The sequence below is a fragment of the Electrophorus electricus genome, chromosome 19, assembly GCF_013358815.1.
Source record: "Electrophorus electricus isolate fEleEle1 chromosome 19, fEleEle1.pri, whole genome shotgun sequence".
In the NCBI taxonomy this organism is placed as follows: Eukaryota; Metazoa; Chordata; class Actinopteri; order Gymnotiformes; family Gymnotidae; genus Electrophorus; species Electrophorus electricus.
Genome location: NC_049553.1, coordinates 11,979,088 through 12,007,055, shown reverse-complemented (window position 1 = coordinate 12,007,055; position 27,968 = coordinate 11,979,088). Strand labels below are relative to the sequence as shown.

Sequence of the window (27,968 nt, the reverse complement as noted above, 5' to 3'; positions counted from 1 at the left end):
GTCTATAACTATTTAGTTTATACCTCTTGTTTATAACTATTTAGCCTGTAACTATTTAGTCTGTACCTGTCTAGTCTGTAACTATTCAGCCTATAACTATTTAGTCTGTACATATTTAGTCTATAACTATTTAGTCTGTACCTATCTAGTCTATACCTATCTAGTCTATAACTATTTAGTCTGTACCTATTTAGTCTATACCTATCTAGTCTATAACTATTTACTTTATACCTCTTTAGTTTATAATTATTTAGCCTGTAACTATTTAGTCTGTACCTATTTAGTGTAACGCGTGGTGGCCCGAGTGCCACAGGGCAAGGGGCAGGACGAACAGACTTCCTCGACAGGGACAAACATTTATTAACACAAACGACAGCAGCACTCACACGTCTTACAAACGATGAACATGAAACGATTGACGTTAAACAAACACGATACACAAGAATACATCTAACATAAACACGTTACATTCCGACATTACGCTGACAATGACCAACCACGCCGCACACCCTGACGTGGGTTTAAATACACACAGACAAAACGAGGTGCAGGTGTGTGCAGGTGTGGTTACAAACGAAAGTCCTCTTAATGCACGTGGCTGGCTGAACCACGTGACTCGCGGGAGGCGAGCGTTCCGTGACATCTAGTCTATAATTATTCAGCCTATAACTATTTAGTCTGTACCTATTTAGTCTATAACTATTTAGTCTGTACCTATTTAGTCTATAACTATTTAGTCTGTACCTATCTAGTCTATAACTATTAAATCTGTACCTATTTAGTCTATAACTATTTAGCCTATAACTATTTAGTCTGTACCTATCTAGTCTATAACTACTTAGTCTGTACCTAGTCTATAACTATTTAGCCTATAACTATTTAGTCTATAACTATTTAGCCTGTACCTATTTAGTCTGTACCCATTTAGTCTATAACTATTTAGTCTGTACCTATTTAGCCTATAACTATTTAGTCTGTAACTATCTAGTCTATAACTATTTAGTCTGTACCTATTTAGTCTGTACCTATTTATTCTATATCTATTTAACTTATAACTATTTAGTCTGTACCTATCTAGTCTATAACTATTTAGTCTGTACCTATTTAGTCTATAACTATTTAACCTATAGCTATTTAGTCTGTACCTAGCTAGTCTATAACTATTTAGTCTGTACCTATCTAGCCTTTAACTATTTAGCCTATACCTATTGGAGCTTCAGTAATTTGTTGATACATGACATATTGGAAGAACTAAAAGTATTGTATATTTAAGGAGTCAGATCTTTGTTTAATGTTGCATGCAGATGCATTTCTTGTTAATATCAATGTCTATCAATATGTCTAAGATTGAATCCAGATGTTGTCTTTATTGATTGCTGACTGAGTAAGGGTTGAAATTATGTACATGATAGCGTGGTCTGCAGATAGAATTTTTTTTTCTTTAACTTAAAGTCTAATTTGGAGTCAATTAGCCTTTCCAGTTTGGTGTGACTTTATGGGACTAGACACACTAAAGCAAGCTTTAAAGACAACTTGCGGTTTATTTACATGCTAAAAATTAAAATTAAATAATGAGGGGAATCATATTAATTACTGTTACTTCTTTTAATTAGCCATGTCATCAATTTTTCTGGTGTGAAGATTCAGATTCACAGGTGTGACTGTACCTGCTGCACAGAGGTGCAGCTTAATGAAAATCACATGGTCATGTACTTCTGGCTGTATCTATTAACTGGACATGTGCATGCACATCTATTGTACAGACATAATATGCCTGTGTATTTTCGTCCATTTGTGCATGATTGTGTGTATATATATATATGTGTGTGTGTGTGTGTGTGTGTGTGTGTGTGTGTGTGTGTGTGTGTGTGTGTGTGTGTGTGTGTGTGTGTGTTTATATATAGCTGCACACATGCACAGAGTCACATGAGGCTGATAATCCTGTTTGTGTTTGCATTCGCATTCAGGACTGTAGATTAAATTAGATTAGATTAGATTAGACTGGCACCCTGGGCATGCTCAAACAGCAGTGAGTGGAGTTTCGTCCAGCATCAGTGGCAGCTTAGTTCAGATGTCAGCTACCCTTCGTACTCTACTAGCTATTCTTTACGTACACCAGTATGGTCAGACCAAGGATTCACATGGGCGCCTTCAGGCCCCTCTGTGTGACAGCTCCACCACACACACACACACACACACACACACACACCCACACACAGGAAGCAAGGACTGGGTGCGGTGGTTGCTAAGCAGAGCTGCAGCCTATAACATGCCTCAGCAGGTCTCACTGTTGGTCTCACCCACTCTCTGTCCCACGTCTATCCGTGTCCGTCTGTGTATCTTCCTGTCTCTCTGCGTCTCTCTGTATGCCTCTCTTTTTCGGTGTCTCTTTACATGTCTTTATCTCGCCGCATTTTTCTGTGTGTCTTTTCTCACCTTTCTCACTGGGTATTTCTGTGTCCCTCTATGACGATGAGTCTCTTTATGTACCTCTGTGTCTCTTTGTGTCTTTTCTTGTTTCTCTGTGTGTACCTCACTGTCTCTCCCCGTCTCACTGTCTCTCCCCGTCTCCCTGTCTCGCCACGTCTCTCTGTCTCTCCACGTCTCACTGTCTCTCCCCGTCTCCCTGTCTCGCCACGTCTCTCTGTCTCTCCACGTCTCACTGTCTCTCCCCGTCTCTCTGTCTCTCCCCATCTCCCTGTCTCGCCACGTCTCTCTGTCTCTCCACGTCTCACTGTCTCTCCCCGTCTCCCTGTCTCTCCCCGTCTCTCTGTCTCTCCACATCTCACTGTCTCTCCCCGTCTCCCTGTCTCTCCCCGTCTCTGTCTCTCCACGTCTCACTGTCTCTCCCCGTCTCACTGTCTTGCCACGTCTCTCTGTCTCTCCACATCTCACTGTCTCTCCCCATCTCACTCTCTCCCCGTCTCTCTGTCTCGCCACGTCTCTTTCCATCTTTGTATCTGTGCCTCTGTGACTTTCTGTGCATCTTTCTTTCTCTGTCCTTGCATCTCTCTCTACCTCTCCCTGCATCTCTTTGCGACTCTCCACATACCGTTGTTTCTCTCCTTGTCTCTCCCTGTCTCTCCCTGTCTCCTTACTTCTCTGTCTCTGTGCATCCCTCCGAGTGAGCGGCACAGAGTCATGGACATGGAGGACGGCAGCTCCTACTTTGGTCTGCCCGAGCGGACCAAAGGCCTCTGGACGGCTGCCCGTACCTCTCCTGACATATATGCCTTTATTTGGGGAGAGCTCGTCTGGCTACCTGATCCATTGATACATGCCCTTCTCTGTTATGCTAGCTGTTCCCTTTCCAAAGCCTTTCTGGGGCAGGCCTAAGACAACCGAACCCATTCAGGATACATTGAAGAGAATAAGTCTAATTTGCCAGGTGCATTTAATTATTTTTAAAAAATTCTGCTTATATATAAAATGTTAGTCATTCAGGCAGTTGGATTGCACCTAGTCAGCAGTCTTTGCTGATTGGAAGTCAGCACCCAGTGGGAGAGACATGTTCCATTTCTCTCTCGTTTCCCCGTCGGTCAGTGGTAAGATGTGAGTTTGAGAGTTTTGTTCGTGGGGGCGTTTGGAGGGGGATGGGAAGGCGGATACCACAGCCCGCCTTTGATTCTGTGCCCCGTCACGCCTTAAGCAGGTTCCCACGCCTAGGTACCATGCCCTGGGGTGGTCTATCCCTGTTCTGCTGCTCCTCATAGCTGACGCCACTCAGCTGTGACAATATTCAGGTGCATTATGGAAGAGTGAACAGAGAATCCCTACCTGCGGAGGCCATTCAGGAGTGTGGCTAACACCTGTGTGCTACCCCAGGTTTGGGGATCAGGTGGTTCAGTTCAGGACAGGTTAGGAGGTGAGGTTTTAATTCAGCTCTCCTATGATTTGGCAAGCAATTTGGAAATATGTGCTGATTAGTTTCTGCATGTCATGGGGAAATGCATATTAGCCCTCACCCTCCCAGGGTGCTGTTGGACATTGAGATGTATATTTAAGTGGATACTGGCTATTTACATGACAAGTAAGTACTCACATGCTTAGAAGAAAATGGGTTAAAAAAATATAGGTAGACAGGTAATAGAGTTAAAATTATAGTCCTGTTATTAGACTTGTTTCTATAAGCAAAGAAAAAAGCTCTATAAACAAGCAAGCTACTTAACTCCATCACATGTAACATGCACACACACACACACACACACACACACACACACACACACACACACACACACACACACAACATGCACACGCACGCACTTGCTCATACATACACACACACAGACACCTTGAATTTACAATGTGCTTACATTCGCCTGTATCTGGTCTTAATGCATGTCTGAGTGCAGCTCATACAGTATTTGACTTCAGTAATTGAGTATTTTTCTGTTTCATTTCAGTAAGAGAGCTTACAGCCAGCCATTGCTTATTAGTTAGGCATTTATCACACGCATTACCTAAAGGCAAAACAGCACACGTCAGTCTGCTGGCGCATTTGAAGATCGCACCTCACTCAGGAATAATTGCCGAAGGTTAGGGACATGGCGGTTTCCCAGCTGAGGCGCTGCGGCACTGCGGTATCCCATAATGCCTTTCCCTTGTTCTGCTTTCCGTGGACAGGAGAACCACTGCCGACGCATTAAGATCCTGGGAGACTGCTACTACTGTGTGTCGGGTCTGACCCAGCCCAAGACTGACCACGCCCACTGCTGTGTGGAGATGGGTCTGGACATGATTGACACCATCACGTGAGTCGTTGGTCTCAGTAAACACGGTTCATTCCTGCTTAGGAAAGCCTGTAAGATAAAGACTCATGCAGACAGAGGGTTACCGGTTCCTTCCTACAGGACTGACAACCAAAGGTTGAAGCCTAAGCTGTTGAATTTATCTTGGGTGATTTACACAGGGTTGCTGAATTTAGACTCTGGGTTTAGCCTGAGTTACTGGGTTTAGCCTGTGTGGATTTAGCCTGGGTTGCTAGGATTAGTCTGGGTGGTATTAGTCTGGGTTGCTGTTAACAGTTCTTCCTACCAAATTGTTAATGTAGAACTCCTTTAAGCTCCAGATAAATATTTGTTGCCAGTGTTAAACTACAAATCCCAGCAGTGATTAGCCTCACAGTTAAAAGTAGCCATATCGAAGGGCATTCTGGGTAGTCAAGGGATGGTCAGTTGCAGGTGGATAAGAGAACGAGGAGAAGGTTTGATGCTAGGCTTGCTGGCGTGTCGCTGTATCAGACATCGCCCTCCAAACCTTGCCATGCTGAGACTTCTGTAACCAGCTCCCAGTGCGGGCCAGAGCAGCTCTCACATTCCAGGGAGTCTAGGAGCTTAAAGGAAAGGAATATTTCTGTCCAAGAGGTGAAACACCTTTATTTGCAACAACCATAAAAACATGTTACATTTGGTTTATCTGGTAAATCGATAAAACACAAGGATGTTTCTTGATGAGGATAATTAGACCAGTGTCCAGGAAAACTCAGCCATAAAAATAAGTTTTAGGTAGAAAAATGAATAAGGCAGTTAAATATTCATTTTTGTTGACAAAGTCAAGCAGTGGATTGGTGGATGGTGCAGATGTGAAGAGTGCCGTGTGACTCCAGAGTCCACCAGGATACAGACAGACGCTGCTGACGCGGAGGCTTTTGGAGTTGGGGGGAGTTGGGGGGGGGGGGGTTTGCTGGGGGTTATCGGGCCAGGCTTTTCAAGTGAGTGTCAAAACACACTGCCTATTTGCATGCTGGAAAGAGAAAGAGAGAAAGAGAGAGAGAGAGCGAGAGAAGACAGACAGACAGACAGACATCTATGCCTGCCTCTGTTTCAAATGCATAAAAGCATTCACAGCTTAGCAGACTTTTCAGCTCAGGACTGTGTGGATAGGCACACACACACACACACACACACACACACCAGGGCACATACACGCATACACACCAGAGCACATACACATGCATATACCCATACACACATGCACGCACACCAAATCTCTGATGCAGATGGATACAGAAAGAGTGGATCAGACTACAAATGAACCAGAGTGGTTTGGGGGGCACAGTGATTAAGCTCTGGAAACACCCCTGCATATTCTTTGTTTCCCTGTCAATATCACATCACAGTATCACAACACAATATCACATCACCATATCACATCACAGTATCACATCACAATATCACAACACAATGTCACATCACAATACCACATCCCAGTATCACAACACAATATCACATCACAGTATCACAACACAATATCACATCACAATATCACATCACAATATCACATCACAATATCACATCACAGTATCACAACACAATATCACATCACAATACCACATCACAGTATCACAACACAATATCACAACACAATATCACATCACAGTATCACATCACAGTATCACAACACAATATCACATCACAGTATCACAACACAATATCACATCACAATACCACATCACAGTATCACATCACAATATCACATCACAATATCACATCACAGTATCACATCACAATATCACAACACAATATCACATCACAATACCACATCACAGTATCACAACACAATATCACAACACAATATCACATCACAGTATCACATCACAGTATCACATCACAGTATCACATCGCCTTGAATCTGCTGCTGGGCAGAAGGCTGCAGGAGCCGTGTGTGTGTGTGTGTGTGTGTGTGTGACTGGAGTGGGGCGGTTCACGGTGTGTGTGTGTGTGTGTGTGTGTGTGTGTGTGTGTGTGTGTGTGTGTGTGTATGACTAGAGGGTGGCGGTTCACGGTGTGTGTGTGTGTGTGTGTGAGTGAGTGAGTGTGTGTGTATGAAATGGTATGAGCCCTTCCTGAGTATGTGCTGTATCCAGCAGTGCTAATTCCTGCTGCTTTCTTTGTTAAGATTAACTGCAGTCAGTCACGTTTTGTGTAAGTACATTTCACTGAAATAGTTTTATATGTATTTGGGTATTTGTTTTTTTACCAAGCTTGAGTTGAGAGAGTGGTGGGGGGAGGGGGAGTGGAAGAGAAAGGGATGGAGAAAGAGAGATAGAGAGATAGAGAGATAGAGAGAGAGAGAGAGAGAGAGAGAGAGAGAGAGAGAGAGAGAGAGAGAGAGAGAGAGAGAGATAGAGAGAGAGGTGTGAATGTGAGTGTAGAGGCAGTTCCACACATGCTTGAGAAGAGCACACCTGCAGGCAGTCTCCCCCACCACCTGCCCTGGGTACATGCTGGGGGCAGAGTGTGTGTGTGTGTGTGTGTGTGTGTGTGTGTGTGTATGTGAGTGCCTGTGTGTGTGTGTGTGTGTGTGTGTGTGTGTGTGAGCGCGCACGCGTGCGCATGTGAGTGCCTGTGTGTGTGTGTGTGTGTGTGTGTGTGTGTGTGTGTGTGTGTGTGTGTGTGTGGCAGAGAATGTTGATGATCATCTGTTACTATGTCATTTAGGTCAACTGGACACAAAGATATATACAGAGAGATGTTGTAGATTACTAACATCCTCTCATACCGTCTCAGTATCTCCTTTTCTTCTTTCTCACACCAAGCCATATACCTCTCTCTAACACACAAGTACGTACACCCACACATAATCACATGCTCACTAACTGTCTCTGATTCTCTCTTACACATACACACACATATTTCCCATAATTCCTCTTTCTCCCCCTGTGCTTCAGGTCGGTAGCGGAGGCCACAGAGGTGGACCTGAACATGCGTGTGGGGTTGCACACGGGTCGTGTGCTCTGTGGGGTGCTGGGACTCAGGAAATGGCAGTACGATGTCTGGTCCAACGACGTGACCCTGGCCAACGTCATGGAGGCTGGGGGGTTACCTGGGTGAGAGAGTGACCAACCAAACTAGACCATCCAAATGACATTTAACGACTTTCACATACATTTCCTGCTTCAAGCCTCAGCGTATCTAGAGTTAGACAAACCCTGCTCTCTTATTGGCTCATGGAAATGCCTGTATTCCTCACCTTTTACCTGATTGGTTGCAGACTGTGGTGGTCCTTTTCCTTTTGGCCAATAGGAAAGTGCACATCACACGATCCACCCTGGAGTGCCTGAATGGCGACTACGAGGTGGAGCCCGGCAACGGGCGTGAGAGGAATGCCTTTCTGAACAAACACGACATCGAGACCTTCTTCATAGTGCCCTCCCACCGCAGGAAAGTGCGTGATTGGTGATTATTAGAAGATAGGCTTTGTAATGTTCTCACTGTACTACATCTCTTTGAGGGTTGTTACTACACATTATCGTAGGACCCATAAAGGCTAGAAACCTGCAGAATTCACACATTTTAGTTCAGTTGTACCTGCAGAGTTCATGCGTGTTAGTTTAGGCATACCTGCATAGTTCACGTGTGTTAGTTTAGGCATACCTGCAGAGTTCATGCGTACCTGCAGAGTTCACGTGTGTTCGTTGAGGTGTACCTATAGAGTTCACGTGTGTTAGTTCAAGAGTACCTGCAGAGTTCACGTGTGTTCGTTGAGGCGTACCTGTAGAGTTCACACGTGTTAGTTCAACAGTACCTGCAGAGTTCACACGTTAGTTGAGGCATACCTGCAGAGTTCACGCATGTTAGTTCAGGTGTGCCTGTATAGTTTGGTAATGCATGTTAGTTCAGGCATACCTGCAGAGTTCACAAGTGTTAGTTCAGGCATACCTGCAGAGTTTATGCGTGTTAGTTCAGGGGTACCTGCAGAGTTCATGTGTGTGAGCCACAGGTGTGTTCTGGGGTGCTATAATCTTAATTTTGATGTAATATTATTTAATATTATTAAACACAGGGCCAGCACAATTGGCTGATGTCCCTGCTGTAGCACGACTGACTGAACTCATCAGTTCAGTAGCAGGTTCAACAGGTGTATAGGATCAGGGAAATCACTGCACTGTGCTGTTAAAAAGTTTAAAGGTTTAGCCTATTATGCTAATGTTGTTAATGTTAAGTGAATACTAGTAACCAAAGCTAACTGACCACAAGGCTGTTAGCCTACATATCACATATGAAAAGTCTTTTAGGCTTTAAAAGGTGCACTGAGCATCATAGAGGTATCCTAGTTTGCTGCTCTGTCTGTGTTTGTATTTGTTCTCAGATCTTTCCTGGGCTAATCCTGTCAGACATCAAGCCTGCTAAAAAGATGAAGTTTAAGACGGTCTGCTATCTGCTTGTGCAGCTCATGCACTGTCGCAAGATGTTCAAGGCTGAGATTCCGTTCTCCAACGTCATGAACTGTGAGAATGGGGACAAGGTACCTAAGCTCAGTGTGTGTGTGTGTGTGTGTGTGTGTGTGTGTGTGTGTGTGTGTGTGTGTGTGTGTGTGTGTGTAAGTGTGTGCGTGTGTGTGTGTGTGTGTGTGTGTAGGTGTGTGTGTGTGTGTGTGTGTGTGTGTGTGTGTGTGTGTAGGTATGTGTGTGTAGGTGTGTGTGTGTGTGCATGTGCATGCGTGTGCGGGGAGGGGTGAGAGTGTGGGTATGTGTGTATGTATGTGGGTGGGTGTGTGCACGTGTGTGTACATGTAGTGTGTTTGTAGCGCTGAGATAACTGTGACGACCAAATGTCTTTAAAGTACTGTAATGTGTGAACTACTGAGAGCCTTTTGTGTCCATTATTCTGGTCTTCACAAGTTAACAAATTCTTCATTGTGTAAAAACATTACTTTCTTTTATAAGGTCATGATTCCTTTATGATTAAACCTCACAGAGGGCCAGACTCAAACAGGTCATTAGCACTGCTGAGGGCCAAACTCAAACAGGTCATTAGCACTGCTGAGGGCCAGACTCAAACAGGTCATTAGCACTGCAGAGGGCCAAACTCAAACAGGTCATTAGCACTGCAGAGGGCCAAACTCAAACAGGTCATTAGCACTGCAGAGGGCCAGACTCAAACAGGTCATTAGCACTGCAGAGGGCCAAACTCAAACAGGTCATTAGCACTGCAGAGGGCCAGACTCAAACAGGTCATTAGCACTGCAGAGGGCCAGACTCAAACAGGTCATTAGCACAGCAGAGGGCCAGACTCAAACAGGTCATTAGCACTGCAGAGGGCCAAACTCAAACAGGTCATTAGCACTGCAGAGGGCCAAACTTAAACAGGTCATTAGCACTGCAGAGGGCCAAACTCAAGCAGGTCATTAGCATTGCAGAGGGCCAAACTCAAACAGGTCATTAGCACTGCAGAGGGCCAAACTCAAACAGGTCATTAGCACTGCAGAGGGCCAAACTCAAACAGGTCATTAGCACTGCAGAGGGCCAGACTCAAACAGGTCATTAGCACTGCAGAGGGCCAGACTCAAACAGGTCATTAGCACAGCAGAGGGCCAGACTCAAACAGGTCATTAGCACTGCAGAGGGCCAAACTTAAACAGGTCATTAGCACTGCAGAGGGCCAAACTCAAGCAGGTCATTAGCATTGCAGAGGGCCAAACTCAAACAGGTCATTAGCACTGCAGAGGGCCAAACTCAAACAGGTCATTAGCACTGCAGAGGGCCAAACTCAAACAGGTCGTTAGCACTGCAGTGACTTGGGGGCTCTGGGAAACTCTCTCCTCTTTCAGGAGCTATAGCGCGGCGTGTGTGTCTGCTTCCTAAGCACTTATAGTTACAGTTTGTCTACAAACACACACACACACACACAACTGTGTGTCTACATCCACACAAACCCACACATACAAACCCACACACACTTGCATGTGTACATACACATAAGCGCACACACCCACACCCACAAACATGCTCTCACACACGTGCACACACAATCACAGAAGTGTTTCTATTCACACTGTTCCACTTCATACCCTGTTTGCTGTAGCGCCTGCTTTCTCAGCAGGGCACATCCACCTTATTCTTTCTTCCTCTTCCTCCTCTTGCTGTCTCTGCTGTTTGTCTCCTTTTCTCCCTCTCTCTGTCTCGCTGCTTTTCTCCAACTCTCCTCAGCTCTCCTTCACACTTTCTCTCTCTCTCTCTCTCTCTCTCTCTCTCTCTCTCCCTATCCCCCCTCTCTCTCTCTCTCTCTCTCTCTCTCTCCCCTCTCTCTCTCTCTCTCTCTCACTCTCTCTCTCTCTTTCTCTCTCTCTCTCTCTCTCTCTCTCTCTCTCTCTCCCTATCCCCCCCCCCTCTCTCTCTCTCTCTCTCTCTCTCTTCTCCCTCTCTCCCTATCCCCCCCCTCTCTCTCTCTCTCTCTCTCTCTCTCTCTCTCTCTCTCTCTCTCTCTCTCTCCCTCTCTCCCTATCCCCCCCTCTCTCTCTCTCCCTCTCTCTCTCTCTCTATCTCTCTCTCTCTCTCTCTCTCTCTCTCCCTCTCTCCCTATCCCCCCCCCCCTCTCTCTCTCTCTCTCTCTCTCTCCCTATCCCCCCCTCTCACTCTCTCTCTCTCTATCTCTCTCTCACTCTCTCTCTCTCTCTCTCTCTCTCTCTCTCTCTCTCTCTCCCTCTCTCCCTATCCCCCCCTCTCTCTCTCTCTCTCTCTCACTCTCTCTCTCTCTCTCTCTCTCTCTCTCTCTCCCTCTCTCCCTATCCCCCCCTCTCTCTCACTCTCTCTCTCTCTCTCTCTCTCTCTCTCTCTCTCTCTCTCCCCCTCTCTCTCTCTCTCTCTCTCTCTCTATAGCATTCATTACTGCTGTTGACTTTTCAGCATGTGTTGTTTATTATTGTTCCCTATGTCTGATTCAGAGACATCCTCTATTGGTCCTCGGTATTGAGCATGGACACTCCTCTATATAGTTCTCCCTTATATTTAGACTATATTTCTTCTGCGCTCGTGTATTTAGGTCTGTCTGCTGTTTCGAGGGAGATGCGTCGGTTACAGGTACTGATTGCTAATGAGCTTCTATTTGCAGATGACCTCAACTACTGTAATGAAAACTGTCGATGTGCAGTTTTCTGTAATTATCTGGCTGAACTGTCATTAGCAGTTTGGTTTGCTTGGCAATACTAATGATTTACACTGAGCAGCTATGCTAAGCTTAGACTTTGTAATGTCTTAGGTTGCTGTTATCTTTCATAGAGATTGCCAGTTCTGTATTTCTTCTTAATTTTCCTCCAGCCTCCATAGCTAATTATGGTCACTTTCTAAACTCACCATTATGCTTAGAAGAAGACAAGCACAGAAGCCGCTCACAGGATGTTTAAAAGAATGTTCTGTATTAGTTTCGGTTCTTGTTTCAAAAAGGGTCATTCCAAAAATGTAATGAATTACAGTCCAAGTTCTTAATCAGAAAAGTACAAAAGGTAACAGGCAATCAAACCAAAGGGAGCTCCGAGAGAGAGTCAAAAACATGTATCCGCACGTGCGGGTGGAAGAACCAGCGAGAACCTAAGATGGAAGGGAGTCCCTCAGCTTATCTCAACTGGGTGAGACAGGAGTGGGAGAGGTGGTGAGACAATAATGAGTGAGGGGGTGAGACAATAATGAGTGAGGGGGTGGGACAGGGTGTACACCTGCAGGCAGGAGCAGACGTTGGTCAGACAGCTTCTCCAGAGAGGCGAGGCCATCGCAGGCTTGGACTCGTTCTGAACGGCTCAGTGGATTAATACAGATGTAGTGATGTTTATAAGACTGTGGTGCTAAGCTTTATATAAGATGACTATATAAAGCCCCTTCCCAACATGCCATCCGCCTTTTGGTAATTGCGCTCACAGTACAGTGTGGCTGTTGTCTGTGACTTTGAACGCATTTGCCGCATCGACCGCAGTTGCCGCTGATGTCTGTTCAGCACAGATAGCAGAGCTCTCATTCACTTTGTCCCTACAGCTTGCGTCTCTAGCGAGTGGTGATCTTTTGGTAAGAGACCAGCAGCCCACAGAGCAGTGAACTATTAATCAGGAAATGGAAACAGCACGCATTAAAAAACCAGCTCCGTCTGTTCTGCAGCGAGACCTCGGGTCCTGTGCCCCGTGTGTTGCCTCTCTCTGTCCGCAGAGGAGGGTCCTCCGCTCGGTGCCGGAGAAGCTGAGAAACCGGACGTCCGTGTCGGCCAACGTGACGCAGAGCAGCCCCGGCACGCGCGTCAACCGCTGCATCGGCCGCCTAATCGAGGCACGGCAGACCGAGTCGGACACGGCCGACTTGCGCTTCCTCACGCTGGCGTACAAGTGCTCGGAGCGCGAGAGGAGGGTGAGTCTGGCCGGTGTGCTCCGATTTGGGGGGTTCGCAGATTCCTACTAGCTGCTCCGTGGCTCGGGGGCTTGACGATGGGGGTCTGGTACAGCTGGAGAGTTTCGGCAGAAGGCTCCCGGCACGTCTGGGAATAAAACGCTTCATCCCAGCACTCCTCGGGGGAGGCAGCATGGTGCCTCCACACAGCCGGCTGTCTCCTGGTTTCCCGGCTGAGTGTGTGTGTGTGTGTGTTTCCACCATGGACTACATAAAGCTTTCAAATAAGCCAGTAGCCACACAGTGTAATCCACTTTCCACACTGGTACGAAACGAAACAACCTGAAGAAGGCCGAAACAGGACCCGGAAGCCAAGTGCCTGTGGACTGTGTTAATTACTGCCTGTGTTAGTTACCGCCTGTGTTATTTACAGCCTGTTAGTTACTGCCTGTGGTAGTTAGTGACTGCGCTTTGTGTTTTCAGTATCATCACCTTCACGACGCGTACTTCACCGGTGCTGTGGTGCTCTCGCTTACCCTGGCTGCACTGTCTGGCCTGGTCTACCTTCTCCTCATGCCACAGTAAATACCACACCTTCACTTCCTGTTCTTTATGCTAACTCTCTGGCTTTATGGTAATGGAAATTTTAGCACCCATCCTCTGAGGATTTCAGCTTGTGAATTTTTGTTTGTTAGATTTACAGGAATAACCAAAATTCTGAACCTTCATTAGCAAAGGCTAGCATGGGGACCGTTTGCATAATGCAAATGAAATCAAGCTAACTGGTCCTGGCTAAAGTTTGCTCTTAGTAAAGGAGCTGTCAGTTTTAAACCTATTTTAATCCTTTTCCCGATTGTGGATTGTGCTGGTAATTCTCCTTCCTGGTTCTTAAATCATTTTTGCACCTTGTCTCCTAATCTGTCCGACTCTCCTTCCTCTTTTCCCCGCTGTTCCTTCTCTCTTTCGCTCTGTCTCAGGGGAACAGTAACACTGGTCTTGCTGGTTTTCTGTATCTGCTTCCTGGTGGCTTGTATCATGTATCTTCATGTCACAAGAGTGCAGGTAAAAAAACAAAAAAAACAAAAACTATTTAATTAATACACATTTAATTCTGGTCTTATTACTCAAAAGTAATTTTACACTTCCCTAAAAAAACAAAAAAAAACAAAAAACCTCACTGTCTGTAAGAATGAGGCCAATATAAAAATATTCAAATGAGTTCTTCACCTAGAAAACAAAGAGCAGAACTTCCTGTTTAAGCCAGATGAAACCCAAACCCTGAGGAGCAGTGGTGTTGGAGAAGGTGTTCGTGGCTGCAGTGTCTGGAGGTGTTGGTGACCTTCAACATGCTGCTCATAGACCACATTACTGACACTGACAGGGGAATTGAGAGTAAAGCCCACAAGAAGAAGACTGGGGGTTAGAATGAACACTTATCGCCTCCGTGTTTAGCCCCGTGAGACTCAGCCATGTCTGTAATTCGGTGAGTAAAAAAAAAACAAAAAACACATGTAAAATCTGCAGTGTTGGGTCGTCACCGAGGTTGTCGCAGAGGTCTTTGCTGAGGTTGTTGCTGAGGTCGCCGGGAGGTCATCTGGGAGCCGAGTCTAGTTGCAATTTATTTAGAATTTGAAGCATGTGAGTGGGGAGAATCTGAGTTCGCCTTCTCTCTGTAGGCCAAGATTGAATGCTAACACAAGCACACACACACACACACACACACACACACACACACACACACACACACGCACGAGTGAACCAAGTGAAAAATTTTTAGCCCATGCGAATGGTGCAGGTGGCTTGTGTTGCGTTATGGATGACAGCTCAACCCCAGTAAAACTGAGCTTCTGTACATGCCAGGAACTCCCAGCCCTTATCTTGACCTCACAGTTTCCTTCAAGAACTCCCTGGTATCACCATCTGAAGCTTCTCGTAGCCTGGGCAGAACTTTAAACAACCAGTTGTCATTCTTGACTCATGTTTCAAATCTGATCCGGTCTTGCAGATTTCTCATTTGTAACATAGAAAGGATTTGGCCTTTTCTCTCACAGGAAGCTGCCCAGGTACTTGTGCAGTCTCTGGTCATCTCAAAGCTAGACTACTGCAACTCACTACTTGCTGGTGTCATCAGACCTCTACAACCTTTCTAGAATGCAGCAGCACTGGGCTTCAATCTTCCGAAGTTCAGACATCACTCCACTGTTACACTCCCTTCACTGTCCAGAATTAAAGCCTTGATGCTCACCTACAAGGACAAAAATGGACCAGCCAGGACCAGATCAATTGTCAATAGTCAAAGCCTTATCCGTTCCTCGAGTACGTCGAACCTCAAGTATAGCTCGACTTGAAATACCATGCTTGAAGTCTCATGGAAGGCAAGCATCGAGACAAGCATGGCTCCCAGATGGTGGACAGCAGAGTCTTTCGCAGTCTTCAAACACAGACTGAAACCTGTCTATTTGTGGAATATTTCAATGACCACCGACCCTGATCCTATGTTGACTAACTGAAACTCTAGTGCTTATTGTAGGGTATTGTTTATTACACTTGTTGTTGTCTGTTATAGAGCTTATACTGTATGTGTTCTGCACTTCTAGGCATCAGAACTGTATACCCTGTATTTCTACAGCATTCTAGTTCATTGGTATCTTGAACTGTATCTTACTGTACTGGCTAGGATGTATTCTATGAGAAATGACAAAGCACTTTTTTAACTTTGCTAAATACCATAAATGTAAATGTGTTTACTGAGGAGTTTGTAAAACAGTGAGCTTGCCGTGTAACTTCAGTCCTGTACAAAAGTAACTTTACTGCTCCTTTTTTTCTGTCTTTACTTTTGGGTGGACTAGACAGACATTCTTACATGGCATTTTAATCTGCATGACTTCTAGCTGTGATGTGATTTTCAGGAAACGTCTTAAACTAACTACTTTTTTGGTAGACTTTGACTTGCACAAAAATGACAGAAATGTAAAGTGTAATGTTGAGTGGTGTTGAGTTTAAGGGAAGTGTAATGTTGAGTGGTGTTGAGTTTAAGGGAAGTGTAATGTTGAGTTTGGTGTTGAGTTTAAGGGAAGTGCAATGTTGGGTTTGAGGTTGAGTTTAAGGGAAGTGTAATGTTGAGTGGTGTAGAGTTTAATGGAAGTGTAATGTTGAGTGGTGTTGAGTTTAACGGAAGTGTAATGTTGAGTTTAAGGGAAGTGTAATGTTGAGTGGTGTTGAGTTTAAGGGAAGTGTAATGTTGAGTGGTGTTGAGTTTAAGGGAAGTGTAATGTTGAGTGGTGATGAGTTTAAGGGAAGCCCATGAAAAAGTTCCACCTCTGTACCGTCCAAGTCCGTTTGCTTAAAGCACCTTCACAGTGGCCTTAAGATCCATTTGCTCTCATGCTGCCCTCTAAAAACCTAAAGCCCATTTTGGTTCAGGACAGAGTCTTTATCACTGAGCTCGGGGCTTGGTGTTTGACGCGTCCTGAGGGGATTTTAATCTTCTGTTCTTCTCCATCTTTCCTTCTCTCTCACACAGATCTTCCATCTCTCTCTCCCACTCTTTCAGTTCAGTTCAGTAAGCTTTATTGGCATGACCATATACAATAACAGTATTGCCAAGCAGTATTACAACATGAACTTTACACAACATTACAACCTTTGCAATTTGAAAATTAAGAATTCTGTTATGATAAAGAACTTGAAGAGAACTGTAATTGGTCTGAAATAATAATAATAATTGGAAGAATTGAAAGGGAAGAAGTGAAAAGAAAGGAAAATAAATCAATAATAAGGATGGGAGATAATAAATAGATAACTTTTATAAACTGGGTAATATAGTCTGTTTGTGTGTGCATGTGTGTGTGTGTGTGTGTATTTGGGTGGGCTACTCACTGTCCCTCATTTTATTGCAGGCAGACATGTATCGCCCAGCTAAAGCACTGCTTTCTCTCTCTCTCTCTCTCTCTCTCTCTCTTTCTCTCTCTCTCTTTCTCTCAGTGTTTTCCTGGGTGCCTCACAATACAGATCCGGACAGTCCTGTGTGTTCTTATTGTGCTTTTAATCTACGCTGTGGCCCAAGCTTGTGTGGTGAGACCCTCTTCCAACATCATCATCATCATCATTATCACCATCATCATCCTCATCATTTTTTACAAGAGCATGAACCTGTACAGAAGTATAACCTTGGGTGTATGACCTTAGGAGTATGACCTTGAGAAATGAATACCGGTTAACACTTTGTCATATTGTATTATGCATAATATAAAGGTGAGGGATGAGTAGATGAGTTGCAGCCAGACTAAGTGAGCCACATCCTTGCAGGTGGGCTGCATGCCAGGCCTGTGGGCCTCCAACTTCACCAGCTCTATGGTGACGGAGGAGGCAGGCGCAGGCGCCAACCGCACCAGGGCAGAGCTGCCGTGCGACGGGGCAGCGTATGCCTTCCTGTCATGCGCGGTGGGCACACTGACAGTGGCGCTCTTCCTGCGTGTCGCCTGGCTGCCCAAGATGGTCCTGCTCATCATCCTTGTCGTCAGCTACGTCACCGTGCTGGAGCTGAGCGGCTACCGTAGGGCCACTAACGGGTACAGTGTGTGTGTGTGTGTGTGTGTGTGTGTGTTTGTTTGAGAGAAAGAGAGAGAGTGTGTGAAGCACCCTCAGCACATGTACATTTCTGTAGCTAGCACTGTCCTTTCAACAAATTCTTAATAATGACCAACAATATAAACATATAAAAACATTATATTTATATAAACTCTAGTGTTCCTGCCCACTAAAAGTCCGTTTAGATCTCTGTACAGTCCCCCACAGCTGAACAGAGTAATGGGGCCTCTGACTATTAAGGGCTGAGATCGGATCATTAGCAGTATTCATTCTCCGAGGATGAAGCCCTGCTTACCTTGGAGCCTGAAGACGAGCTGAGGCTCATTAGCCCCAAATGAACATTAAAAAGGACGCAACCCACGAACGGCACCGAACCTCCCACACACTCACTAGAGAGGCTCCACCAAACAAAGGGGATTGAGTGAAAGAAAGGGAGAGACAGATGGGCAGACGGGCAGACAGACATACAGAGAAATAATAACCAGGGAAACACCTGTTTGAGGCACTATTAATAGCATTAAAGGGTGCCTTGCAGCATGCTCATTTTACAGTAAATGAGATGCAAATGTCTGATTCAACAAGGTTGTTTGTGGATTGGCCAGATGGTTTCTGAAACCCCTGGTGGTTTCCTGCATCCTTTCCTGGTGTGCAGACTCTCAGGTTTTTTTTCCCACCAATTTAGCTTGTTATATCATCTAAGCCTCTCCTGTGCCTCACAGACCGTGATGCTACTTTTGCATGTATCGTAGTCAGTAATAACCTACATTTCTTAATTGCATTTTTGTTGATGAGTTGAACGGAGGTTGCGAAAACAGGGGTGACGCGCGCCAGCACGTTGTAGAGACGCCCCTGGCCTCGGAGCAGGAGGTCGTATAAATCCCACGCCGTGGAACGTCTCCCGCCCCACTGCACCTGTTTCCACTTGTCAGCTAATTACCAGGTCCTTGGCTTTGAGACGAGCTGGAGCCGAGAGTTCTCTCGGCAGAGGTGCGTGCCCCAGTTTAGCAGCCCTCTTTGACAGCGTGTCTCCCCTGTTCCCTGCCCGGCTGCGTGGGCGACGTGTGGATGGAGGCTTTGGGTGTGTGCAGCGTGACCGGTTTTGTGTCAGTATGACATACTGACCTGTGGCCTCCCGGCTCCACAGGGCCGGTGTGGGGGCGTTCAGCATGCGCACGTACGAGCCCATCCTCGCTCTGCTGCTCTTCTCAAGCGCCCTGGCCCTGCACTCACGCCAGCTGGAGCTAAAACTGCGCCTCGACTTCCTCTGGGCCATGCAGGTGAGAGACCGCACAGGTACGTGAGGTCAACGTCTGGTGGATTGTGAGCCCTGGATGTGGTTCTGTCTGTTGGACTTTGGGGTGAGGATGGGGTCACTATGCGCTCCTGAGTTGAACCACAGTGCAGTCTGAAGAGCAGACAAAGGGACTGATGACCTCTTGAACTCTTGACACGCTGAAGCAAAGGTCTGAAGTACCGTCACACATTTGACCAGGGAACTCTGTACCGAGACCTTTGTGGAACAGATTGAATACAGCTCAGATGGTCTGAAGGTATTGTGGTGTTAGAGAACTTTGTGAAGAAGTTTCAAAGCTGTTTGGTGGCAGACTGGTGGACGATCTTGATGACTGAGCTGGATAAGAGCTGGTCCATGCACAACGCGAGACTTGGCGAGTTTATTAGCTCTAAGGCTCAAGCAGGATAATCTTACCTGAACGAAGCCTATCTGAACGTTCAGGTGCATGCAATGTTCAACAGTATAATGAGCGGGGCTGAAAAAACGCATGTTCAGTTCCACAAGCGCAGGGCATTCTGGGTAATTGCCTATTTGTCGTCTCAGCCCAAGTGCAGCATGACTGAGCTTGTGCAAGGTGTGTTGTCTGCGGAACTTTACAGTGTTGTCATATTTGGTCCACCCTCTTAGTTACATTAGGCTCTGTCATGTTTTTCCCTAGTTTTTTGGTTCACTGACCTGCTGTTTGGGTGTAGTGTTCTGTGGTCAGTGGGGTCACTGGGATTGGGTCATTATTCGAGGCTACTGGCACCTGTGTGTTGATCTGTCTCTGGCCAGCGTGTGTTTACTGCCAGCTCACACACAGCTGTCCGTTACCACTGGCCAGTTCAAGGTGGAAAGGGTCAACTGCTGTGTGTGTGTGTGTGTGTGTGTGTGTGTGTGTAGGTGTGAGTGTCAGTGTGTGTGTGTGTGTGTGTGTGTGTGTGTCTCCAATATTTTTTACAACCCAAGCTGGTGACCCACATTCACCTTGTGTCAGTTAGAGTCCCATTCAAAACCTCTGCAGCTAAAATTAGAACCATAGATTTAATCCTTTATAGCACTGAAGGCTGTTAATGTATTAGTGTAAAATGCATTTTAATTGAATGTTGATATAAATAGAATGAAGAGTGTAATGAGATAGTCCTCTCATACCCTGATGGATTCTGGAGTTGCTGTTGTCTCTGTGTTACTGAGTGGTCTGTGGATTGGTGCTTTCTCACTCCATATTATATTTCACATCTAGGTTTGCATGTACGTCTCCAAATGAATCCCAGGAAACACAGTGTGTTCTACGTTTGGCTTCCCACAACCCAGCACAGGATGGACCTGCTGTGTTAACATGGCCTGTGGTGTGGTGCGCTGTCGGGAGGCCTGTGTCACCGCTCAGGGCCAATATGAATGTTTGATAGCTCCGGGTGGGACTTAATGGAATAAAATGGAAGCTCAAGTCTCTGAGGACTTCCTTATATCCTGGAGAATTGTCAAAATGAGAGAGTGGCTGGTCGTGCAGGGCCTGGCAAAATAGCTTACAGACCAGATCATAGAACCTCACTGAACTTTCTGTTCACTCACCCTCAAAGCTTCAGGTAGTGAATAGGATAAACTCCAGCAGAAACGCTATTCGGATTTGTTTAGTGGACCCCTAATGCAAATAACTGTGGCTCTGTGCTGACCTCTAGTGGTCACTAGAAGAAAAACGCATTAGAGAGCGCTGATTCGCACAGGAAATGGGCTTCTTCCTTAGGTGTCAGTGGTGTGAGGGCTGTTTTCTACTATGGAAAATAGATAATATCGCAAAATTGTGTTTATCTTTTACTTTTGGCCTGTGTGCGTCTAGGCTGAGGAGGAGCGAGACGGCATGGAGAAGGTCAAACTGGACAACAGGAGGATTCTCTTTAACCTGCTTCCTGTGCACGTGGCGCAGCACTTCCTCCTGTCTAACCCCAGGAACATGGTGAGGGACCAGAGCTGACATGTATGTGTTAGCGCTCCTATTAAACACCACTGTGAGGGTGCCAGCAATATCCACCTGTCCCCAATCTCACCCCCTTCAGCTACGATGTCCCCAGTCTCACCCTCTTCAGCTACGATGTCCCCAATCTCACCCCCTTCAGCTACGATGTCTCCAATCTCACCCCCTTCAGCTACGACGTCCCCAATCTCACCCCTTTCAGCTACGATGTCCCCAATCTCACCCCCTTCAGCTACGATGTCCCCAGTCTCACCCCCTTCAGCTGCAACGTCCCCAATCTCACCCCCTTCAGCTACGATGTCCCCAATCTACTAGTTTTTCATAAACATGTCTGGCAGTGTCAGTCCTGTGTTTAAGACTGTCAGTACTTAAATAATAGTGAACACAATTAGTATATGGAACACAATCTGACAGTACAGGGAACACAATCTAGATACTGAGGTCTATCCTCAGTACATTGTTTAATGCATTTGGCAGACCCTCTTATCCAGAGAGGCTTATCATTTTCAATCAGGTGAGTGTAGTGTTATAAGTCTTTTCAAGGACTCTTATTTGTATAGCATAGAGCACTTGCCTAGATAGAGACTGAACCCCAGTCCCCCACAGGGGCGGCGGCGTTGTTACCCACTACACTATACCAGCCCAACAGCCTGTTTCAGACAGTTAAACAGACAGTTCTCCATGTTTGTGGGTGTGGTTTGTCGCAGGATCTCTATTACCAGTCCTACGCCCAGGTGGGGGTGCTCTTCGCATCTATTCCTAACTTCAACGACTTCTATATTGAGCTGGACGGGAACAACATGGGCGTGGAGTGTCTGCGTCTTCTTAATGAGATCATTGCTGATTTCGATGAGGTCAGCATGCTTCTTCCCCATCAGCCAATTGCAGACAATCAATTAGTGACGTATATGTGTATGAATGTTCCAAGGAACAGTAGCCTCACTTACAACAAAGTTTTTCATATGTACATAATGACAAAGCAGTAACTATATTTCCAGTGATCACACACCTCATCAGCCAATCACATCCTCCCCGTGCCAGCGCTAGTGATACGTGCAATTTTCCAACACGTTCTCTTTCATTCCCTAGCTCATGGACAAAGAGTGCTACAAAGACATCGAGAAAATCAAAACCATCGGCAGCACTTACATGGCAGCGGTGGGTTTGGTCCCGACCACTGGCAGTAAGGCAAGTGGTTCAGCTTTACCGAGTTGTGTTTCCCTGGCCTGGGCTACACCCTGCGGCTCTAACCCTCTCTGGTGCAGTGAAGTCTGGATTAGGGATTTCTTCACTGTGGGTTTGAGTGAATTTAAGTGATTTAGCTCAGCGTGCGTTGAATCGGGGAAACACTGAGCTCTGAAGACCAGAACTGAGAACCACAGCAAATTCTGTGTGTGTGTGTGTGTTTACTGTGGTAATCAAGTGTTCTTCACACTTATGTCACAGGCTAAAACTTCCACAGCGACTCACCTGAGCACAATAGCAGACTTTGCCATTGAAATGTTCGATGTCCTGGATGAAATCAACTACCAGTCATACAACGACTTTGTTCTGAGAGTGGGTACGTTGGGCTGAGTCACAGGTTTTTTTTCAAAGCCATATTATCAAAAGATCGGCTTTTCTCCATATCTTTGTTATAACACTATTCTTGTTCTTGAGAAATTAATTTCATGAGTGTGCCCACGTGTGTTCTTTAGAAATGAATTTCACGAGGACAAGTATGAGTGGAAAATCGCACTCGTTATCGGTGCAGAATGCTGATGTGTTTGTCCTTGGCTTGGCAGGTATCAATGTGGGTCCTGTGGTGGCAGGTGTCATTGGTGCGCGCAGGCCTCAGTACGACATCTGGGGCAACACAGTGAACGTAGCCAGCCGTATGGACAGCACAGGTGTCCCGGGCAAGATCCAGGTACACAAGACTGCTAAAGCCTGAACGACTTATTCAGTTCAAGTCGCTTTTCACAGTAGGGCTCCAAAATAACAAATATAAAAATAGCAAATGTTATAAAATAAAAATAAGATGTTCTAGTGCACAACAAACAACTGCTTAGTAATAAGATTAGATATTAATGCTTGTTTAGTCTTTTGTCGCCTATGATCAACCAGTAGTTCTTCAGGTGCTTCAAATCCTCTTTGCTCCTGTCATGCACACACACTTACACACACACACACACACACACACACACACACACCCACACACACATACACACACAGGTACCATATTTCTATTTTTCATCTTCTCCACAGGTAACGGAGGACGTCTACCGTTTGCTTCAGAACGACTACGACCTGATGTGCCGCGGTAACGTCAGTGTGAAGGGCAAAGGTCAGATGCTGACCTACTTCCTGGAGGGCAAGTGCCAGGCCGCTGCTAATCAGGTGGCACAGTGCTCGGGGAGCACGGAAAGGATGCTGTACGCCATGGGCCGCACTGCCTCTGGCCTGGCTGCCAGGGTGGGGGTTAGCTCCACCCAGCTGTCGCTTGGCAACAGCTCCACCACGCCTGCCCTCAGCCAGCCCAGCACCTGTGTGCCCGTGGTGGGAGAGAATGTGGAAGGTGACACAGCAGAGAAAGGGGAGGTGTAATATGAGTGGAGCGGGCAGAACAGAAATGAGCAAGGAAGGTTTGGAGCTCGGCAACGGACAAGGCAACGCAGGAGAGAGCAGGCCAAGGGAACGCCATAGCCGGCACGGATCACGAGATGGGCCAAAAAGCAGCTGCAGGCCTTTGCAGGATGAGGCCTGGGCTCAGACTCTGGGAGGAGCAGAGACAGCAACATGGTTCATGTATCAAGGAGAAGTGTGACAAATTAGACTTCAGCAGCGAGAAAGGTGGAAATAAGGGGTCACCCGTGAGCCTGCGTGGCAGAAATTCGTCTTCCCTTTCTAAGTGTTCATTTCCAGTTTGGTGAGCATCATCAAAGCTGTTGGCATCTGCATGCTTCGAGTTCCAAGACAGCGACACTGTTTTTTTTCTTCTGAATTCTACCCTTTCATGTTTCGATATAGAGCTGCACACTCATCTCTTAATCCTGTAAGAGACTGAATTATAAAGACTCTGGTGGGTGACATTTTGCCCACGCATGCACACATGCAAACATACAGGGAGCTTGTGAAGTCAAATACTTCTCTTTATCAAGACTGATGTTTTTATTTATCATATGCCAAGATTATCTAATGTAAATACATAGATGTTCTTACTATGAAAATTGTGTAGTTTTTGTATACTCTTCAGTGAGTTTGAGTGAAGCTGAATGTGTATGCACGTGTATAAGCACTGCGTCTGTAATCAGCATAGCACAAAAGGGTACGTCCTGCACATCCACAATGCAGACGTTTTATCGGACAAAGCAATTTATTGAGGCGATAGACATTTTTTGTTGTTATTGTTTATTTCCTGAAATCTTGGTGTAGCTTTTACATAAAGATACTCTCCTCAATCGATCAGGGTTTTGCCGCTGTGGACAGTGACAAGCACACAAACCTTTATTGTCTGATTGTTTTCCTTCTCAGTTTCCTTTTTTGGTAGTCTGCAATTGTGGCGCTGCACCAGTGACTTTTGTAATTTGATATATACTGTTTATTTGTGGAATGTTCTTATCAGCGCACTTCTCTTCGACACGGAGGACATTAGAAATGGCCTCAAACTGAGAGGACACCTGTCCATGCATCTATAGCGATAACGCTGTAAGTAAACACACCTGTGGCACAGATCCAGTAGCAGTGATGTAGAGGAAATGTTAAACATCCGGGGGGGGGGGGGTTAAAATCATTTGAACCAGCCAAGACAGACCTCCACTTTAAACTGGTTAACGGTGTTCTTTAATCCTGCTCCTGGGTACTCTGTGGTTTAGTATTATTATTCATTATTATTATTATTATTATTATTATTATTATTATTATTTAGTATTTAGTATTATTTTAACGTTTACCCATCCAATCAAGCATATCAGCTAGTCATCAAAACTCAAAGCAAACATTTGAATATAGTGTGAACCTGGACGATTGCGAGCCACTGCCCCATAAAAACATCTGAGTTCATTTGAGTTCATTTGAGTTTTTCCTAAGACACACCAACAGGTTCTTTGCTTCTTTGAGCTGACACTGCAACGCCAACATTTCTGTCTCCCAAAGGCATATGTATTCATTCATTTAACAAATAAACATTTACCAGGAGTTAATATAGTGATGGTCTGTCACTTCTAAACATTGTTGTAAAGTATTGTGCATTGTTGTCCAAAAATATAAACCCAGTGGCATTATTACATATGAGAGCAAGTTTCTGAAGCCATACTATAGCTGAAGGAGATGAACCCAGATTGTACTTTGGACATCACTGCTCCCTGTGGTGGAACACATGCTATTCGTGCTACTGCTCTGTCTGTCTACTGCTCTACTGTGACCTTGGATCCGGTACCCACGGCAGCCTAGGCTGCGTGAGGTAAATCGGGTTTGATTAGATGAGGTCGAAGGGCACAAGGGCAGAGCGAACTTTTGCAGGTTATACCCTCTTGATAATGGGGGATTAATATAGCACATGCACACATACAGTCACACAGGTGAACAGAGCCAGTCAAATACTGGTAGACACAAACATACACACTTTTCACCAAAGTACTGTAATACACACACCTGCAATAGCGCCCATTATATCGGCCACGTAGCACTCATCTGAGGATTCATTGATAAATTCCAGATATCAGGACATTGAACTCAAAATTCTAAGTAAACTTAAAAGTAAACTTAGTCACAGTTCTTGGTTACATGGTCACAGTCCATGTGAAAGGAGAGCTTTTTACATATATGTGAATGACAGAAAGCATGGTCACGTTTCTGTAGTACTCCTCCAATGCAAAGAGGCACCTGAACCTCTAATGACACAATGGATAGTAATGACACTGAAGTGGCAAGTGTAAATCTCAAAAGTTTTCACACTGAAAAAGTATTAAGATGTGATGACAGAACAGCAAAAATTAAATAAATTGGCATGTTGTTTAAAGGACTCTTCTTGAATCCAACTCTTGCCAAATCCTGCAAAATGTCATGGAAATCAGAGAAAAAATCAAGTGTTTTTTTTTTTCTGGAGCTTTCCTAATCTCTACCCATTTAAGTAGAAACATTTGGAGTTTTTCCAATTACAAAAGGACTTTTGCTCATTTGAAGACGGTTCACCACTGGAATTTGTGACTCCACCATGAACATCCTCAACCTCCCTCCTGGATCTGGTCCCCACTGCAATCATCTGCCATCGGTATCCGCATAACATGTCTCTTGCCTTATTTTACCTGCTTACAGTGACAGAACTCTGACTTTTAGCTAATACTCTTTGATATGCAGATGTTAACGTTTGTAAATATGGTGTGTGTGATATGTCTCCTGTACAAAGCTGAGCAGTATAAGATTTTGTAATAAATACACCATTGAAGTAAAATGGTAGATATCATTGGATCATTTGTGAGCCTTCTGTATGTACAAATCAGATATGCTGTATCAATCAAGGCACAACATGGAGGAACCTTTAACAAACCATTAATGCACCTTTAATGAAGGTTTTTCCTATGCACATCATGATGAACAGATTATTTCTTCGACAAAATGATTTCTTTGCTAATGATTATATATCGCTTTGGGATGTTTGCACTCTTTCTCGCTTTAAGAAATTTGAATTTGAATACATACATTGAATTTGATGTACAATCGCATATCCTGTCTTACAGTACTTTTTCTACTTTACACTATACTTATACACTACACTTATACATGCAGTGCTCAAACTGTGACTTTACTTACTGCTATGCAGTACAGGCTTTGCTGCATTTTACTTAGGTGTATCGTGACCTTTTCTCACGTACTGGCATTTCTCATAAGATCTCGGTACCATTTTCTTCCCTCTCCAAATCGATTCTAGGCAATTCATAACGAACCTAAATAAACTACATTACCCAGGGGACACTATGTGATGCGCAACTGTTCCTGTTCTTTCTCCAGATCTAGAACAAGACAAGTAACGTTAATGATAAATAACAATGTTCGCCTGGCTCTAAGAACAAGTGAGTCAAGATGAGCGGCCCGATTGTTGTCAAAGGATCGAATTAGATGTTTCGCGCACTGACATGCACGCACACACCTACATAATTTAGTATCATACAGATATTAAATGATTCTATATTATATATATTAATATATTTATATTCATTTTTGCAGACAAACACTACAATCGCATACTATGACCTGTTTATCAGAGTATACTCGCCACTAATCTGTGAAGTATGTGCAATTTAGGAACAATGCTATCACGTATGTGGTTCATTTCTAAAACTACCGAGATGTACTTTGGCAGGGTTGACAATATTAGAGGCTCGCTCTTCTAACGATTTTCCATGGTACAGACCCATTTGGCATACTATTTTCACGGTTTATGCTAGTGTGGGCTTGCCCTGGACGCAGGCTGCGTTCCAGGTGGAAAAAGTGGAAAACAAAGTTCAAAACAGAAAAGTAGCCCATGGCTGTTTGAAATGGCATAATCCTATTACTCACATAGTGATAGTATCTAGTACATTTATGGCATTCAGTTGAAGCTTTTATCCAAAGCGACTTACAATTATGACTGAATACAACTTGAGCAATTGAGGGCTAAGGGCCTCGCTCAAGGGCCCAACAGGGGCAACTTTGTGTTGGGTCTTGAACTCTCCATTACAAGGCGAGTACCTTAACCACTGAGCTACCAGTGCCCCAGTATAGTATACAGTATATTATCAAAAATAGTGTATAGTATACAGTAGGTGATCAAAAATAAATTATCCCGTACCCAAAAGATACCTGAATGACATGCTACTTTGGCTATGCAGAAGTGATGCAGAGTCAAAAACACAGTTACTTCAGTGCATTTGGGTTAGGCCACTACATTAGCTCTCACAGGCTAGAAATGTGATGCTGTGTAGTGAAAATATGCTGCATTGTGCATTAAAAAAAAAAGTTCAAACCATTTCAACTTTTTGCTGCAAGGAATTCCTATGCAGAGGTACTTCACCCATTGGGGGAAAGGA

At 45.0% G+C, this 27,968-nt stretch overlaps 1 protein-coding gene across 1 annotated transcript in view; it reads left to right on the top strand.

Moving 5' to 3' along the window:
* Nucleotides 1-26,353, top strand: part of adcy1b (adenylate cyclase 1b) — a 57,068-nt gene extending 30,715 nt beyond the window's left edge. Inside the window, exons 5-20 of the mRNA XM_035520014.1 lie at nt 4,624-4,751; nt 7,670-7,828; nt 8,025-8,166; nt 9,091-9,246; nt 12,914-13,108; nt 13,571-13,668; nt 14,065-14,149; nt 17,072-17,161; nt 17,396-17,658; nt 18,822-18,954; nt 20,788-20,904; nt 21,630-21,776; nt 22,012-22,110; nt 22,369-22,483; nt 22,707-22,831; nt 23,170-26,353. Coding sequence (XP_035375907.1) covers nt 4,624-4,751; nt 7,670-7,828; nt 8,025-8,166; nt 9,091-9,246; nt 12,914-13,108; nt 13,571-13,668; nt 14,065-14,149; nt 17,072-17,161; nt 17,396-17,658; nt 18,822-18,954; nt 20,788-20,904; nt 21,630-21,776; nt 22,012-22,110; nt 22,369-22,483; nt 22,707-22,831; nt 23,170-23,508 — 2,391 coding nt within the window. The 3' untranslated portion in view covers nt 23,509-26,353. The remainder of the gene's footprint in view (nt 1-4,623; nt 4,752-7,669; nt 7,829-8,024; nt 8,167-9,090; nt 9,247-12,913; nt 13,109-13,570; nt 13,669-14,064; nt 14,150-17,071; nt 17,162-17,395; nt 17,659-18,821; nt 18,955-20,787; nt 20,905-21,629; nt 21,777-22,011; nt 22,111-22,368; nt 22,484-22,706; nt 22,832-23,169) is intronic.
* The last annotated feature ends 1,615 nt before the right edge of the window (nt 26,354-27,968 follow it).